Source organism: Platichthys flesus, chromosome 9 (genome assembly GCF_949316205.1).
Source record: "Platichthys flesus chromosome 9, fPlaFle2.1, whole genome shotgun sequence".
NCBI classification, from domain to species: domain Eukaryota; kingdom Metazoa; phylum Chordata; class Actinopteri; order Pleuronectiformes; family Pleuronectidae; genus Platichthys; species Platichthys flesus.
This window is the reverse complement of record NC_084953.1, coordinates 1089196-1107986: the sequence shown is the minus strand read 5'-3', so window position 1 is coordinate 1107986 and position 18791 is coordinate 1089196. Positions and strand designations below refer to the sequence as shown.

Below are 18791 nucleotides of genomic sequence, written 5' to 3'. Positions count from 1 at the left end.
GCCAAAGGCAGCTGGGGGCCCCACGTTGGAAACCCGACCACGGGGCCGCGGCGTGTTCCTGTCCATATCTGCTCATCCATATTCAGGAGGTTGTGGTTTCTGGGGGCCGGCTCTCAGCTCAGGGCCCCAGGCAACAGCATATCTTCATTATAAGCGGGGTGTGGTGGTGGTGGGGGGGGGACCTGGAGCCAATCCCAGCGGACATTGGGCGAGAGGCGGAGCTACAACCTGAACAGGTCGCCAGTGTTTCACAGGATTAAATTATCAACAAAGAACCGTTCACACTGTTAATGTCTCTGATCAGATCACAGACACGTGGAGAACATTCAAACTCCACTGGGATTCAAACTGGGACAGAACCACTGTTCCAACGTGCCACTGTCTATATACTGTTAATCTGCTGAGAGGGCTGATCTCTGGTCAGCAACATATTGGTAAAGAATGAAAACAGAAAGGACCAAACTGATTATCACATCCTCTGTAGGATCATTCAGAAAACGACATGTGACACAGACAGTAGAATAATCAATAATCATATAAAGTGTGATGACATCACTTTTCCTTCTGTAACTCATCTCAATCACTCGTGCATTAAACCATCAGGTTGTTATTCTGTCTCTGTAGTAGCTGTCCGTCATGTTTCACTGGACATTAAACAGATCTCAGACCAGTTTCATGGTTTCTGTGTGAAAAGCTTTGAAAGTTCAACCTCCTGCAGTTCGACTGTGTTTCTAATGAAAGAGGAATCAGACTGAATGTCACGTGATGAAACCTAAAGTTCAGAGACATCACTGAGCTGAGCAGTGACTCCTCAGGTCTCTGAGTCTGAACCCTGAGGAGCTGCAGAGGCAACAAGTGTCTGCTCCTCACAGCCTCAGGTTCTCTCCTCCTCCTCCGGGTGAATCCAACTCAAACCTCTGCTGACACCGGGCCTCCTGGGATCAGCTGCCGAGGCCCAGAGGAGCCGAGCAGCTCACACTCAGAAGTTGGCTGAGTTTGAGTCGCTGAAGTTCAGGCTTGGCACCACCAGGGAGTGCTCTGGCTCCGTACTTTATTTTTGGGAGGAAGTAGGGGGAGTCACAAAATCTGAGCCAGGACTCGAGTCTGAGGCGAAGCGGGAGGAGGCGGGACGATGGAACCACAACGGTTCAACTCCAGTTCCAGTCTGATGTCCCGGACTGGAGCTGATTCACTGAACGTACCTGTTTAATGTGCTCATGGAGGTTAGACCTGCTGGACTGGACTTTGGTCCTGATCGGCAGAACCATGCAGACGGACTGCAGCACTGCAGAGTTTCTGGATCCTCTGTGGAGTCATGGGAGATGATCCAGTTCTGTATCTGTTGCACTTCAGTCGCTTGCTGTGAGTTTTCTCACCTGGAGTCTTTTGGCAGGAGAAGCTGAATGGCCTGGTTTCAGATAGAACTGATCTGATGTCAGTGGATGGGATTCACGCTCCTGCAGCGATTAGAAAGAAAGTTGTAAACACAAGTTTGAGTTTGGTTTAGTGTGATACCTCGAGCTCTGAATCAGCCCACTGGCAGCTCCGCTCCTCAAACACAGTGGTTCTCAGTTCTTTAAAGGGACACAGATCAGTAAACTGCACACAGCACCGTGTCAGGCTGAGATCAATGTAGACGAGTGAGAGGAGGGAGGACCTTCTCTTCTCTATTGTTAAATTATTCTCTAATTTCTAATTTTCTTAGGATGATTAGAGATTTATTTTAAAGGACCAATAAAACAGCAAATATAGATTTTTTACAGTTTTCTCAAGTCCTTGGTTCTAAAAGAAACAAAGATAAATGAAACCATGTTGTGAGGTTCCATCAGGACGAGCTGGACACTGTCCTCGAGACACAGAGTGGATATTTGTCCTCAGTGGGAAACTCAACATCTCTGAGAATAGGTTCCGTGGCGAGGATCCAGAAAACACACTCATATATATATATATCCATATATACACCTGTCATCCCTGGGCAGCAGGGGGGGGGGGTCAGCGTGAGGCCGAAGACGTGCACATACTCACAGCAATTAACTGACAGGAGCTGACATGTGGGCACTCTGAGGAATTTAGCATGCAGGCCTGACACGCACCCCCACATATAGGTTGAGACAGAAAGGGGCTGAACGACAACCCAGAGTCACACAAAGCTGTAACACACATGGACAGATCCTATGGAATATACATGAAAAGCAGGAGCTGGTGCACAGATTTGTGCTGACAAGTGGCTGCGAGGTCACATGGACACACAACAAGGGAGAGTTGGGTGGGAGGGGGGGGGGGTGATGTTTGAGGAGACAGGAAGTTCAGAGACGTCGTGGAGAATCACGTTTTCAGCGTTTGTCTCCTGGTGTCGTGCAGATGAAGAAGATTAAACACAAAGGAGAACGGTGTCACTGGTGGAGTCGTGATCAGGAAGTTAGAAACCAGAGGTCATCACATCAGATGAGACATAAAGTGAAGTTATTATTAAGACATATTCACAGATTTGTTGTCGTAGTTCTGTTCACAGTCCCTCAGTTTGTGTGTTAGTGACGATCAGAAGGTCAAACTACCACCGAAGGTCAAAGTTCAACCAAGAGCAACTCTTTAAAACCAGTGACACCAGTGACACCAGTGTTACGTCATGGTCACAGAACTGGTCTCTGAAGGTAACGACATCAGAACCTCAGAGTGTCGCAGAGTGAGAGACTCGTCTGTTCCACGGATCTTTGTTCAACTCGATGCAACAGCTCTGCAGGGAGGGCGAGCGAGCTGCTGCAGTGCTCTCTCTCTCTCTTTCTGTCTGTTACTATCTCTCCCTCTCTCCCTCCCTCGCTCTCTGTCTCTCTCTCTCTCGCTCTCTCTCTCTCTCCCTGTGTGTGTAATGGAACAACATTATGTAACAGGGAGTTGTTGAATTGTACAGAAACTCTCAGGCTGTTCCACAACCTCAGATTTGTTTTTGTGTGTGTGTGTGTGTGTGTGTGCTTATTTGTGTTATTTTTCTTCTGTAGTGTTTTGTTGCTTTTCTGCATGAGTTGAATGTGAGGACATGTTTTCTGTGTGTGTCTGTGTGTGTGTGTTTGTGTGTGTTTATTTGTGTTATTTTTCTTCTGCAGTGTTTTGTTGCTTTGCTGCATGTGTTGAATATCGCCCTCACAAAGTGAGGACATGTTTTCTGTGTGTGTGTGTGTGTCTGTGTGAGTGTATGTGTGTGTGTGTGTGTTTGTGTGTGTTTGCATTACCTCATCGAGTTGACCTGCGATTGGTACACGGCCCGCTGGTTGCCATGGTGATATCTAGCCCTTTCTATCTGGTTGGTTCTGCGGTGCCGACACAGAAGAACACACACACACACACACACAGACACACACAGAGAGTGTGTGTGTCGGCCCAGTAACTCTCAGTGTGTGTGTGTTCTTCAGGGTGAGGACGTGTGTGAAACATGACGGCTGTGGACGATGAGGACACGGTGGAATCTGAAGACACATTGTCCTGAACGGAGACAATTTAGGACAATGAGGACATTTTGCAGATTGCGGGGGGGGGGGGGTGTAGGAGTGTGAGACGTTTTAAAAAGTATTTTATTCACAGTGAAGGTGACTTTAGTTCAGTGACAACGTCTCAGGGAAGTCAAGACATGTTTGGACTCTGAGGACACGATTAGGGGACGTGTGAGACAGTGAGGACACCAATGAAAAACAAGGACATTTTTGAAGAAGTGTTTTTAAGAATAAGGATGTTTTATGTTTTGAACTATAAGAACGTGTCTAGCTTGCAGGTGTCACAGGGTCCGTGTGCAGTGTGTGATCTGCACTCCACAGGTTGTGTGCGTGTTGTGTGTGTTGTGTCCATGCATCTTCTGCTCCTACAATAACAATAATGGATGAAATGCGGGAGTTCTTTTGTGTCGCAATTATTTATGTTTGTGAGTTTGTGACATATTTGACAGACAAACATTAAACCTGCAGTGAAAGGTCATTTTCAGTCCTTCACTGTTTCTGTTTGAAACCGAGGACGTGTTGGAACATGTTTTGGGTAAATGTGGACGTGTCTTAGACGTTTGCGAAGTGAGGACAGATTGAAGCAGCGAGGACATTTTGTCCCGTCATCATGTCTTCTACTGACTTTTATTCTAGGATTTAGATTTCAACATCATTAATGTCCTCACAAGCATATAGACACACAGACCTGTAGGAATAAGTGGACATTTACATCACTGCTGGGTTTGTGTGTTGTGTTTGTTTGTGCACTCGACACAGTTCAAATGTGTGTGGTTTTTACATGGACACACACACACACACATACGGTGGGCACTGTGTTTTGGAAACGATGACTCATGTTGGCTCAGACTGTGGAACACGCACACACACACAAACACACACAAACACACACTCACACACATGCAAACGATCAATAACCATTAAATTGTGAGTAAATTCCTCAAACTTTTCTCTTCTCTCCTCCTCTCTTCCTTCCTCCTCTCTTCCTTCCTCCTCTCTTCTCTCCTCCCTCACTTCTCTCATCCCTCTCTTCTCTCCTCCTCTCTTCTCTCCTCCTCTCCTCTCTCCTCCTCTCTTCTCTCCTCCCTCACTTCTCTCCTCCCTCTCTTCTTTCCTCCTCTCCTCTCTTCTTTCCTCCTCTCTTCTCCTCTCTAATCTCCTCCTCTCTTCTTTCATCCCTCACTTCTCTCCTCACTCTCTTCTTTCCTCCTCTCTTCTCCCCTCCTCTCTTCTCTCCTCCTCTCTTCTCTCCTCCCTCTCTCTCTCATCCCTCTCCTCTCTCCTCCTCTCTTCTCTCCTCCTCTCCTCTCTCCTCCTCTCTTCTCTCCTCCCTCACTTCTCTCCTCCCTCTCTTCTTTCCTCCTCTCCTCTCTTCTCCCCTCCTCTCTTCTTTCCACCTCTCTTTTCTCCTCCTCTCTTCTCCCCTCCTCTCTTCCTTCCTCCTCTCTTCTCTCCTCCTCTCTTCTTTCCTCCTCTCTTCTCTCATCCCTCTCTTCTCTCCTCCTCTCTTCTCCCCTCCTCTCTTCTTTCCACCTCTCTTCTTTCCTCCTCTCTTCTCTCATCCCTCTCTCTTCTCTCCTCCTCTCTTCTCCCCTCCTCTCTTCTTTCCACCTCTCTTTTCTCCACCTCTCTTCTCTCCTCCTCTCTTCTCTCCTCCTCTCTTCTTTCCTCCTCTCTTCTCTCATCCCTCTCTTCTCTCCTCCTCTCTTCTCCCCTCCTCTCTTCTTTCCACCTCTCTTTTCTCCACCTCTCTTCTCTCCACCTCTCTGTTCTCCTCCTCTCTTCTCTCCTCCTCTCGGCTCAGATGGATGGAGACGTTTCTTTCTTCTTCTAATTCGTTAACTCTCCTCCTCTAACAACCCATCAACCAATCTTCGAGTCCGAACCATTAAATAATCCTTTCTTCCACTGCACCTCCTTTATGCACTCTTCAATCTCTCCCTCCGTCGTCCCTCCTCGTCCTCTATCTCTTTTTCTCCTCTCTCTTTTTATTCACTCATTCATCAGCGTCCCTTTTCCTCCCCTTCCTGCCGTCGCTGACAGGAGCCGCTGAGTTCAGCAAAACACAAATTAAAAGCCCCCCCCTCCCCTTCTCCTCCTTCTCTTTTCCTTCCACCTCCATCCCTCCGTTCTCTCCGTCCATCCTCCCTCTCGTCTGTCGGTCGCCGGCACCGCTATTGGTCGGAGGTGATGTCATCATCTTGCTGTGGCGCCCGTCAATAACCTATTAGAAGCCTCTTTACACTCGACCGGGGAGAAAGTGCCGCCGCAGAATCTCTCTCTCTTTCTCTCTCTCTCTCTCTCTGTCGTGTGTGAGCAGGAAACAGGAGAGAGAGAAGGATATCTAATAAAAGTGACGAGTGGTCCTTTGTCACCAGGAGCAGGAAGTTTCATGTCATGTGGAGGAAATGAGAAGTACAGCTCCTGCTGTGTCTCTGAAGCGTTTCATTTCACCTGGGACAGAAAAGACCAAGTGGAGACGTGTCTCTGCATTTCACGTCTCTGTCTCCTGAAATTACATCCTTGTCTTGAGGGGGGGGGGGGGCATTGTGGGTGTCGCTGGGCCAACTTTCAATCATCAAACCAAAGTTTGAATTGTGTCTCAGGTCCGACACAATCATTTGTCTTTTCTGACCCTGAACTCTCACCACAAGCTTCATCTTCCAAAACCTGCCATGTGCACATATTGGACTTTTATTCATTTGACCACAAACTCTCTTCCCCTCTTCCTCTCCTCCTCTCCTCTCATCTTCTCATCCTCACTACTCCCCTCCTCTCCTCTCCCCTCCTCTCCTCTCTGTATGTTCCCTTCCACTCAGTGAATGTCATCTCCACCATATGTTTGCCAGTAACATGAACGATACCTGTGGCTTCACCTTCTGTGTGCTTATCTCGTTTCCTCTGTTTCTTCTCCTTGACATTTTGTGTCGTCATATCTTCTACTGTCAGATGCTTTTACTCTGGCGAGGCGTCTACAGGTGGAACTTCCTGTTAGAACCTCCTCAGACGTGATTGATGCTCCGAGTTATATCTTCTGTTCGTTGTGATATTCTCTAATTCATAATTTCAGATTGTAGATTATTCAAGTCGACATCAGAGTAAGAACCAAATGAAGAAGAGATACACAGTTCACATAAACACGGATCAGGGATTACTTATGAATATGATATCACGTCTGAGCTGTGTTTGTCTTGTTTCTGGAGCTAGTGACAAAGAGTGTGAACTCTGTGAGTCAGCTGGGAGACGATCTGCCCTCAGATCAGCTGCAGCGTGAGACAAACACCCAGCAGGTCTGAGTGAGAGCTGACCAGCTGATTCTCTCTCTCCTCACTTCTGGCCTGTGGGTGAACTTCCTTTCTCTCTCCGTCTGGTTCGGCTGCTCGCTCGTCCTCGTTCCGTCGGTGGGAGAGTTTCTCTCTCCCTCCGTGTTGTGATGTCTGTGTGAGCCTGTGAGGCGAATGCCAAGGACGGCCTCAGAGACGGGAGGTGAGCAGGTTCACCAACACAAATATGTGCACACTAACACAAGCCGCACACCTCCACACACTCACCAGCCGTTGAGTGTTTTCACTTCAGGAGCCGAATGAGTTCAGAGGGTTCAGATTGAGACGATCGCCCGAGGAGCCTTCAGCCTCGCTCACTTCATTCTGTGGTCGGCCGGAGGAATAAATCCTTTCTTCTCCTTCTCACCTTTTTCTCTCCGGTTCATTTTTCATTATTGAATCATCAGGAGCTTCTGGTTTTCATTCTCAGTTGCAGCTCGGAGCAGAAGTTGGCCTCGTCCTCTGACCCTGATGTGAGCCTTAATCAGGAGGAAACAGCAAATCATCATCCATTTTTCATATTTTCACTAGAATTTAATCTCTCTTTAACAACAGATGGAAAATCAACTATCAAAGAAATCAAAGAAAATGGCAAAAATACATATTTCTTATTTCTACTTTCTAGTTCTTAAAACATAAAAGAAAACATGTTTAAAAACATGCTACATGTTAAGTGCACGGTAAAACCGGCTGTTATTGGCAAATATGCAAAAAGCAATCAAACATGCTTGTGTATGTGCATAAACACACATAAACCCAGAGTATCTGCAGCTCCATTAAAAAGTGTAGTAAAGTGTGAAGCTGCAGTATTTCACCAGTAGCTGTCCCAGTGTGTTTACTGGTGTCTTTAAATGTTTAATGTTTCCTGGTGTGATCTGTGGGTCTGAGCTGCGTTAACGTGTTCGGCTCCACAGTCCACAGGATTCCATTTGACTGGAGCTGGCATTAAACTGGTCACAATAATAAACATTAAAAACTGGTACATGAATCTTGTAAAACCATCATGACGTGTTTACGCAGCTCCAGGATGATGAAATGTTATCTCGTATTAAACACACAGAATACGACTTCCTTGATTAGAGCTGGGGCTGTGGAGCTCTTTAGAAGGAAAGCAGCTGAAGCTCGTGGAGGACGATATATGATTTGAATCTATAGGCGACTCCGGAGAGGAATTCTTAGTGTCAGCACAGGGGCTGGACGACACCAGCAGGGGGCCCCGGGGCAGAAACCAGTGGTGGGCCCCTGTTGATCCCCCCCGGCTTTCTGTGCACCACATTTATCCTTGAGAGAAACGCTTCTCTGTTGTATGAAACACATTCTCTGTTCCCGCTCTCACTCTCAGCTTCAGCTCACTCACTGAGGTTTGATTTGTTGAGACCAACTTTTCCAAATCTCCTCTGCTCCCCGAGCTGCAGCTCTTCCTCTGATGATCACACAGCTTTTATAGTGTAATAAGATAGTGACAGGAATGCTGCTGCAGGAGTGCACACAACACACAATCACATCCCTGAGAGGAAAACACACAATGTTCAAAGAGGACCACAAGGGTTTGGTGTATTACATTTATCTGATTGAACCCGGCAGCCGGCAGAGTGTAGGTCTGTCCTCTGTGGCAGCTCTGGATGTTACTGCCAGGGACGCCACACAGAAGGAGTCTTGAGCTCAAAGAGACAAGGTCGTTTACGTCGAGGACTCGACCTCCATACATGTTCTGTACCTGTGTCCTCTGCCTCGTGAGGACAGAGACACAATCAGCCTTCTGTCCTCAGACGCCTGCTGCAGTGTCCTCAACAGCTATAATCTGAAAAATGAAAACAGACCTTGCCTTCCTCCGTCTTATTCGTCTGTGATTTGACGACCTTGACCCTCTTCAGAATAATAACTGTCTGTGTTGTCTGAGCAGGAAACTACTGATGCACACTCACCATTACTTCTCACTGACGGCTCTTTGTGTCACCACAACACCCAGTAGTCATTACAAATGCAGGATGGAAGTTGCCAGCGGCCGTGGTTGTGACTTATTGGCATTTAAACACTTGTTCTCATTCGCTGAATCACTGCTGCTTCCACACAAGCCTCCTCGATATCCAACTGTCCAACAGGTCTGATGGTTACACTTCAGAATCAGGGAGACTCTGATCCAGAGTTCTCACTGTAACGTCTGATTGTGTTTCCTAAAAATGACTTCACTCGACCTTCAGATCAGGACAAACTCTCCTTCTCCATCTAACACAGTCTAACAGCAGCCAATCAGCCGGTCCTGCCAAATGGATTCTTCTGTAAATGCAACAATCCAATAATTACCGACCAAGCTCCCCTCAATCCGTCCATCCATCAATCCTTCCTCTCGTTCATCCGTCTGTCGACTGATCCACGGCTCGAGTTCAAACAGCCTTGATGAGCTGACAGAGGAAACTGAGCACGGACGTGTTTTTATCTCCAGTGATACGATCTGAGAGGAAAGAGAAAAAGTCCGAACTTGTGAAAGAATCACAACTTCTGCATGAAGTGATCATCAATCATCACGAGCGTTCACGTAGCTGAGTGTACACGTGTTTCTCAGGTCACGACTTAATCAAGTTTTTTAGGGAGCGGGGAAAGTGACGCTTCAGAGACTTGAAGGTGAAGGTCAAACAGAGGATGAAGACTATGGAGAGAGAGAGAGAGAGAGAGAGAGAGTTGATCTGATCTGGGTTCACTCCCTCTCCCTCTGAGCGGTGGGTTGATGCCGTGTTGACCGTGGCCCCTGAGCCCGACTCTGTTTCATTAGAGCAGGTGTGATTGAAGTCGCCCTCGCCACGCCCCCCCCTCACCCGTGTGACATCACTCATCCCAGCAGAGCTCTCGCTCTCTCTGTTAACTCGACCACGCTGGGTAACGGGGGTTTGAAGCTACAGGCCTGGAACTGAGATGTGAGCAAAGTGTAGCCGGATGTACAGTAGAACTCATCTGAAGCATTTTCTCTCTGACTGAAGTATTTACTCCAAAGTTTACTGTTCTGCAGAACTTTCACTTTATTCACCAGAAAGTTTTCAACTGTGTCAAAAAAGCCTTGAATTACACTTTGGTCCAGAACATCAGGTGTGAAAGGTTCCTCAGACCAGAAGAAGGGGTTCTGGGTCTGGATCAAACAGAACCATGGTTCTGTAGTTCTGGAGTACTGGAGTACTGTGGAGTACTTCTGAGTTCTGTAGTACTGTGGAGTGCTGTAGTACTGGAGTACTGGAGTACTGTGGAATACTGAGTCTGAAGGTAATAGTAAAACTATCTCGATGCCAAACTGACAACACACATTTTTTAGTCTCTAAATCACAATGTGAAACCAAAACGATCGAGATCCAATGAAACCAACACATGAAGCTTCAGACTCTCACGTGTTAGTTCACCATTAATGATCAAGTTATGATTCAGGTTCAGGGTCATCAGTGAAGCTCCTGAACTTCTGGTTTATTGCTGCTACTTTTGTTCCACAGCTGGAAACAAACAGTCGTTGTCTTGTCTCAAGTCTTTAACAGAGACGTTGTGTGTCCCTTGTAGCAGCACAACACAGGCCTGTGCAAATCTGACTCCTCTGGGCTCAGACACATGTCAGCCTGATTAATATCCATTTTACTACATGATTATGACCCATGTGGGGTTTTTAAAGTGTGTGAATCTGCTCAATGAGTCAATTGGCTCCTGTCACACTGCAGTAGATAGTGTGTGAGTGACAGGGAGACAGGAGCTGCCGTGCAGACGGGTCCAATGGATCCGTCACGTCTCCGTGGGCTCGGCTCCGTCAGTGTCTGAACCGCCGGAGATGCTTGGTTTGCTAAAGGCATGTTGGGGCTGCAGACTGGGAGCGGGTCTGCTCCCAGTCTGCAGCACTACAGAGGGATGGTGTCGCTGCAGGGTTTCTGGTTTGAGAGCAACAGGAAACGTGACGGGACAGATGAATGTTTACAAAAGATACAACAGGTACAACAAGATTCATAACAAGAAGATATCACACAACTTTATTGATCCCACACTGGTTTATTCCCATTAACCATGCTTCTTGAATTTGACCTCGTTTGGAGTGGTCTTGTGCTTCAGACTCTTCCTCCTCACTACGGTGACATGTGGTCAAAGAGCTCCACCAATCACAGCCAGGGATATTACACCGGGGATTGACCTTGACGTTGCTAGTAAGTCTCCACTGGATGGACAAAATAGGATTTTTACTTCCAGAAACAAAGTGTTGATCTCAAACTTTCCTTCCTGTTCATATTCACCTGATCTTTGCTCAGCCTGGTTTCTCTGAAGGCCCCCCGGGTCACCTGGAGGTCAGGGGTCACTCCCACATGACACAGAATCTGAAGCGTGGATTAATGTGATCATGGCTCAGACAGAACGTGGTTTAATCCAGCACCGGCTCATCTGCTGGTTTGTATCAGACACCAATCTTCTTGGTGTCTGATACAAACAAACGGCTGATTTTGTTCTGCACAAAAAAAAACATCTGCAATTTCCATCGTGGATTAAAAATAGTCTCAATATGATGTGAAAGCTTCTGTGGTTAATTCTTGTAAAATCCTATCAGTTATTTGTGTCCACATCCACAGCAGTAAATAACAGACCCAGTGACTTCAAACACATCATGTGCGCTGCTGCAGAACAGTTGTTCCCTGTTGCTGTGAGCGTGGGAACGACCGACAGTCATGACTCAGCAGTTTGTGTCGGTGCCTCTCCGCTCGGCAGCTGCAGAGAACTCATGACCGGCCGACGCCTCGTCTGGACTCATCCAGCGGCTGTCAGCGTCAGACAGGAGACACTCAGAGGGTCGGAGTCACTGTGAACTTCAGCTTTTTATGTTTTTATATCAACCTGAGATGTAACACAGTGTAATATGAAGAGCTACTCATGAGTGATAAGTTCACCACAAGGCTTCTTAGAGCCGTTGATGTTTTTCACCTGAACTTCTTCAGCAGGTGACGAGTTTCACTTTAAAGACACGTGACCTCAAAATAACTGAGGTGCAAACTTATTTCTTCAATTTATGTTTCCAAGCTCGAGAATAAATATTAGTAAATGCTACATGAATAAGAACAGATAACTGTGTGAAGCTGGTTGTGTTCATTGGTTCAGCATTAGTTCTAGAATCCTTTTCAAATGGTTCTTATATCTCTAGAGCACTGACTAATCACACACTAAGCTGCCAACTGACTTTATCCAAACGTGGCTGCACACAGAATCCCAGTTCCACCAGTGAGTTTACATTCAAAGGTGCATTTTAATCTACATCTAGAATCTATGTACAACTACATGGGCAGAAAGGTGTCGCTGCACACAGCTGTTCCCACCCAGGGGTGTAGCAGCAGATAGGCAGCGAACGTCTCATCAGACAGACAAGTCCTGTCCTCATGAATTAATGAAATCAAATTAGTGTCATTGTTTTATTTGAACTTTTCTAAGACGTTGCCGCTCATGTGACGTTTGTGGTGAACAATGCTTTTGGCGAGTTTATGATGAAATATAACGAGACGACAGGAACTCAAGGTGAACACGCCTCGCTGTGAAAGCATTTCAAAATCAAAAGTCCTCTAATGAGTTAATCTGCTGTGTTAACATCTCAGAACGTTTCCTGACAGCTGAATGGTTTTCAGACGGATTTTAAAGAGAGATTCTTGTTTGTGTGTTGGTGTGCAGCAGGCGTCACAAAACAGTTGTGTACCACCGTCACCAGCGTGGTTATTATCACCTGCACAAATCCCAGCCTAATAAATATACCTCCCTCAAATTAACAAACTACAATCTGCCCCTCGGGAAGCAAATGGTTTTATGCTCCGCGTCTCAGTGAAATAGCAAATCTGCTCTGTCTAGGTGTTGGGGGGGGGGGGGATGGACTCCCCAGACGAATCACTGCTCAGGAACACAGGCCTCAGCGCGCGGGTGTGAAGAGGTCATCCAGTGATATTAATGGGCTGGTGGTTTACTGGCCCGTGGTGATTGGTTAGGTTTATTCAGGCATTAGTGAGAGGCACAAATCAATGGGATATAACGGCCATTTTGAGTCCAGAGGGTCCGGTGCATATGGAGCCGGGGGAGGTGGAGGTGGAAGAGGAGGATGAGATGAGGAAGATGAAGGGTGGAGGGGGAGTTCACACAGTTTTTACTCATGTTGAGTTACAGATTCTGGAGTAAGGTATTTTTTTTACTCTTGAAAAGAAAAGGAAGGAAAAGGAGTGGAAAATGAAAGACAAACAGGAGAAAGGTCGAGGAGGAAGAGGGGAAGACGAGAGGAGGAAGAGTAGAGGAGGAAGGTTGAGATGATCCACTACTCAATGATTTCATGTCATCGACTCTGCTACAGACACGTCCACACGTCTTCATTTCAGGCTCCAGGTTCACATGTGGATGAGTCCAGATGTTGTTCCAGCAGCCTGAGACGGCTCCTGTGTCCAGGTTGTCTTCCTGTTTACCCCCAGACTGTGCACATGAGAGGTCACATGGCTTTTAGCCTCAGGGATTAAACCTGATACGAGCTGGTGTGCACAGAGAATGTTTTAAAGTCTGATTGTAGCCTCAGAATATTTCTTAGGCGGCCGTCCTGCAGAAAACCTGAGGGACCAGCCCTGGAGTTTGTTGTAGTTGTTTGAAAGTGCACACAAAAGTAACTCACATTCACTTTGCTCAAGTTTCTGAGTGAAACTTGTGACTCTGCTCTTTCATTCCCCAACATGAAAGTCACTTTTCACAGACTCTGCCTCGGGGCCCCTGAGCCCGTGTCCTCAGGAAGCCCAGCCGCTGTGAGAGGATGAAAAACACATATCACACGTTTAATCTCCTGCTGTGTCCGTCTGTCTCCGTCTGTCTCCGTCCTCTTGTCCTCTCAGACCCGCTCTCAGTGGACCTGGACCAGTATGATGTGGTTTCTCTGACTGAGGCTCTCAGAGGTTTCCTGCAGGACCTGAACGGCCCCATCATCCCGGGCTCGGTCTACAGCGAGCTGGTCTACACCGCTCAAGGTACAGTATGTTCACCGCCACACACACACACACACACACACACTCACACACACACTCACACACACACAAACACACACACACACTCACTGCTGTTAGCTCAGGCTAACAAAGTCTGTTCACACAACAAAATAAAGAACCTCTGGTGGTGTTGGATCATAGAGAGAGTTATGGTCTCAGATATTCACCCCAGATTTACTCTCCGCACAATAATAACAAAAATAATAATGGACAATGGATGGATGGATATCAGAAAACCTTTATTCTGAAAGTTATACATTAAATCCAAAAGAATGTGAGCGGTTCAACATGTCAAAACAAAAGATATTTTAGAAGATTATCCATCGATCTCCACCTTCTCTCCTTTGAGAACGTGTGTGGGGGGGGGGGGGGGGGGGGCTGGAGCCAATCCCAGCTGTCATAGGACAAGAGGCTGGGTAAACACTGAACTGGTTCCCAGTCGGTCACAGGACACACAGAGACAAAACCATTCACATCATGGTCAATTTTAAAAGGCTTGAGTTTGTTCCTTTAATTAAAAGTGATCTCATTCCCGATTATCTCAGTGTTTCTGAGGCAACTCTTCTGAACCTCAGTTTCTTAATAATTAATATTAGTAATCAATAGTCTTCAGTTTGAATCAAATCACGTCTTTGTGGCGTGTTTGACTGGAACCAGTTTGGAGGCTGGTCATTCACAATCACTTCTAACTTTAAGAATAACTGCCATGGATGTTTCCTACAGAACGAATTCACATGACACTGGAAAGATTCACTTTCATTGTCTTGAGGTGTCATCAGAAATTGGAGACACAAAACAAACCAGGAGTAATAAAACATTTCTGCAGCGACACGGGAAAAAAAACAGCTAATTTAAATGTATTGACGCGTTTCACTTGCGATGGAAAGTCGATAAGAACAAGACTCAAGTGAAACAGTTTGTAAAACACAACAATGACCCACAACAAAGTCAGAGAGTTGTTTAGCTGCAGCTGGAAGCAGCATCTCTGTGGTCAGGACTGAGTTTCAGCCTCCAGCTCCTTCCTCAGTCATGTGCTCTCTCTCTTTAACCTCCCTGCTCACTCAGGGTTAAACTCTGGAGCTAAATCTGAGCTCATGCTTTCACGGCTCTGCCACTCGATTCGAGCGCCTCACACGTTTGTGCCATTTCCCAAATCCCCTCGAACCAGGCTAACGTCCCGACAGCTTCAGGATCCAGTGGACGTCTCGTTTTCGGGGCACTTGACCCCCCGGTTCACCCTCTCACCTGCGGCGCACCTCACCCAGCAGCCCCCCCCCCCCCCCCCCCTCTCCACAGCTTTTAAGGGATTCGTACACTCTCATCCATCTTTCATGAGCCCTCCCCTGGCATTCGGAGTTCGGGGCTCTGCGTGCTGGTGGGTGGAAATAAGAGCGAGTCAACAACCGGCACGCACACGGACGGTTGAACAGACCGATGGTGTCGTGAGTTCTTCAGGATACGTCAGCACCGCGTGAGTTTATAGGAAGTTCACTGTGACTTCCCCGCAACCTCCTCCTGAAGATATGACTGTGCTGAGCTGCTCGACATGATCTGCGGCTGAAAACCACCTCAATTATGGAAGTGCTCCCCTCTCTCGTTAAGTGACAACCCTCTTTTGTTTTACTTATTCATGGCAACATTTTAAGTCTGGATAAACCACTTTGAAAGGATGCAGTGAGTGTTTTGCGGCGGTCGTCCGAGGTTAAGCCGACTGAAATTGAACTTCTGCTTTGGGAACGGGGGGGGGGGGGGTCACCCGAAGAGCAGGGAGCGATTCCTCCTGTGAAATCAGAGGATATAATAAGAAGGGCATTCGAGGCCCGAAGCTTTTCATCTGCACGCTGAGGATGAGTCGTGTAATAACATCCAGGGATCCCCGAGTCTCTGCTGAGTTCATATGAAGTCGTTCAGGTGTTTGCTTCACTCCATCATCTTCTGATGGGTTCCTCAGGGAAGACGTTTCAGCTCTTCTCCTCACGCTCCTTCCCGACATCTATGAGACAAATTGTGATTCGTGAAAAAGGGGTTTAAAAAAAAAATGTGTAAAATCAAACACAAACATTATGTTCTTGTGTGTTTTCCCGCTCGTCACCTGCAGCCTCATAATGAGCCTGAATTGCTGTTTAAGTTTTAATTTCATTATTCATTATTCATCTTGTTAATTTAGTCTCTTTTCTGTTTGGGACCAGGTTTATTTTTACTCTCTGTTGTCGTCATAATGAAAACAAAGTGTGGGCGCCTCTAAATGACTGTTCACTTCTGATCTGCTTCTCATGGTCGTGTGCTCCAAGATGGTTTTCAGTTTGACTTGTATGAAGTGAATTCATCGATCAGACCCTTCTTGTTTGTTGAGTTTTAATCTGAACTCATGAATCTGTGTGTGCTGCAGTCGGGGGGGGGGGGGGGGATTAAAGCCACATGGACGGACTCAGTCAAATGTTCTTCATATAGAGACAGTCCCTGTCTGTCCGGTCTTAGTCTGATCCCGGAGATTTGCTGATGCTGTAATAGTTCCAATCCCCTCAGCTTCTCTTTTATTTGCTGCCGCTCTCCGGGAGTCATCTGCTGGTCCGTGTGATCCCAGCTCCGGTCGCTGGCCCGTCGGGGGGGAAATCCCCATGCACTGGTACAAGCAGAGATAACATGTTTCAGATTTGTGAAGGGATTTCCAAAAGCCCTCGTTGCCCCACAGACCTGCCAGTGCCACCAGCGCCATGCACACACTGGTTATTACTAGAATCCACTCTGGGGATGTGTGTGAAAAGGTAGTTTGGCGTAACCTTGGTTCTCTGAGTGAAACTGTGTGAAGAGACGAGACGAAGCTGCTGGAGAAGACGGTGGAGGTCTCCGAGCCGCAGGGCCATCATGTGGACGCACACAGGACTCATGTGGACGCACACAGGACTCATGTGGACGCACACAGGACTCATGTGGACGCACACATGACGCCGCTGGCTCCTGGCGTCTCCAGAACATAAACACTGAAGTAACTGAGGTCACTTCAGTCTCTCTCTTTCCTGGAGGAGAGAATATTCACTCTTCACTGACGTGTTTACTCAAACAAACAAAGTGAGTAAACAGGTCTGGATCCTGCGTCATCGTATTCCACGAGGAACTCAATCCAAACATTCAGTTTGTGTTTGGTGTGAACTCATCATCAGGGAACTCAAAGACGTCACATCGATCAATTCATTCAACACCAGCAGCTGTTCTATAAACTAAACAAACAAACAACTCAGATATATAAAAACAATTATACTTTAAAGACCTGGAATCAGATCAGTACATAGTTAAACAAACATCTTTATTAATGTGCATCGTTTGAGGTCACTTTCTGTTTCAGAGCAGCGCTCGTTCTTTTGTTGATGCTCTTCAAACAGAAGAATCAGTTTGTTGTCCTCACAGGTCTGTTGTCCTCACATGTCTGTTGTCCTCACAGGTCTGTTGTCCTCACAGGTCTGTTGTCCTCACATGTCTGTTGTCCTCACAGGTCTGTTGTCCTCACATGTCTGTTGTCCTCACAGGTCTGTTGTCCTCACAGGTCTGTTGTCCTCACAGGTCTGTTGTCCTCACAGGTCTGTTGTCCTCACATGTCTGTTGTCCTCACAGGTCTGTTGTCCTCACAGGTCTGTTGTCCTCACAGGTCTGTTGTCCTCACATGTCTGTTATCCTCACAGGTCTGTTGTCCTCACATGTCTGTTGTCCTCACAGGTCTGTTGTCCTCACAGGTCTGTTGTCCTCACAGGTCTGTTGTCCTCACAGGTCTGTTGTCCTCACATGTCTGTTGTCCTCACAGGTCTGTTGTCCTCACAGGTCTGTTGTCCTCACAGGTCTGTTGTCCTGCTGTGAACGTCCTCTCGTCCCGCGCTGCAGTGTCTCCAACACAATCTGCCTTTTGTTCTCAGTGTGTTGTTGTGTTGATGCTGTTTGAGATTCCAGGTCGGTCAGAAGCTTCAAACTTCTCAGGTTCAGTGTCTGAGGTGTTTTATGTTCTCGTCCCTTCGTCTGCTCCTTCGTCCTCCGTCTGTCTTTAGTCTCTGGGTCACTTATCTTGTCTCTTCCAACCTTCTGCCCTCTCTCATTTCTCCCCTGTCGGAGTGAGTTAACCCTTAACGGTCAAACCGAGGTCATGGTCCGAGGGGACAAAGGCCAGCTGGACCACTCTCAACTGACCAGTGTCCATCTGGACCTGAGGACGAGGGGACGACACAGAGAGACAGACCTTCTCATTGAACAAGTAACGGACACAAGCTTGTGGACGATGCTGCGAACATTCGAATCGATCTGAAATAAAAATGTCGTTATAACAGAAACTCAATTTATCACATTTACATAAATGAACAAACTAAATGTGCAGATCGTGAAATTAACTTTAGATCTGTGTTCGTTAAAATTCAAAAAAATGTATTGTGACGGTAATAAACTTAAACCCACTTCCCCACACACACACACACACACACACACACACACACACACACACACACACACACACACACACACACACACACACACTCACACTCACACTCACACACACACACACACACACACACACACACACACACACACACAAACACACTCACACTCACACTCACACTCACACACAAACACACACATACATGTCCAGTTGTCCAGTCTCCTGTGGGACCAGATGTAAAGACCAAGTTCCCTCTCCAGCCTTGACCTTAACTGACCAGCAGGGTCAACCCCAATCCATAATAACAGAGGGTGTGTCTCTGTGTGTGTGTGTGTGTGTGTGTGTGTGTGTGTGTGTGTGTGTGGGTCACTGTGTCTGTCAGGTAGTGGTCAGACAAAAAGAGATGACTTCCATGACCCCCATCAGGCTGCAGCAGATTGTCACCCATCCATCACCGCCCACCTGCCCATACACACAGACACACAGACACACACATACACACAGACACACACAGACACACACATACACACATACACACACACACACACACACACACACACACACC

The 18791-nt window shown here is 47.0% G+C and overlaps 1 protein-coding gene across 1 annotated transcript in view; it reads left to right on the top strand.

Moving 5' to 3' along the window:
- The window catches only part of pik3r3b (phosphoinositide-3-kinase, regulatory subunit 3b (gamma)), a 139974-nt gene that overhangs the window by 41132 nt on the left and 80051 nt on the right, over nucleotides 1-18791 (top strand). The window contains exon 5 of the mRNA XM_062395773.1: nucleotides 13663-13794. Within this exon, the coding sequence (XP_062251757.1) occupies nucleotides 13663-13794 (132 nt within the window). The remainder of the gene's footprint in view (nucleotides 1-13662; nucleotides 13795-18791) is intronic.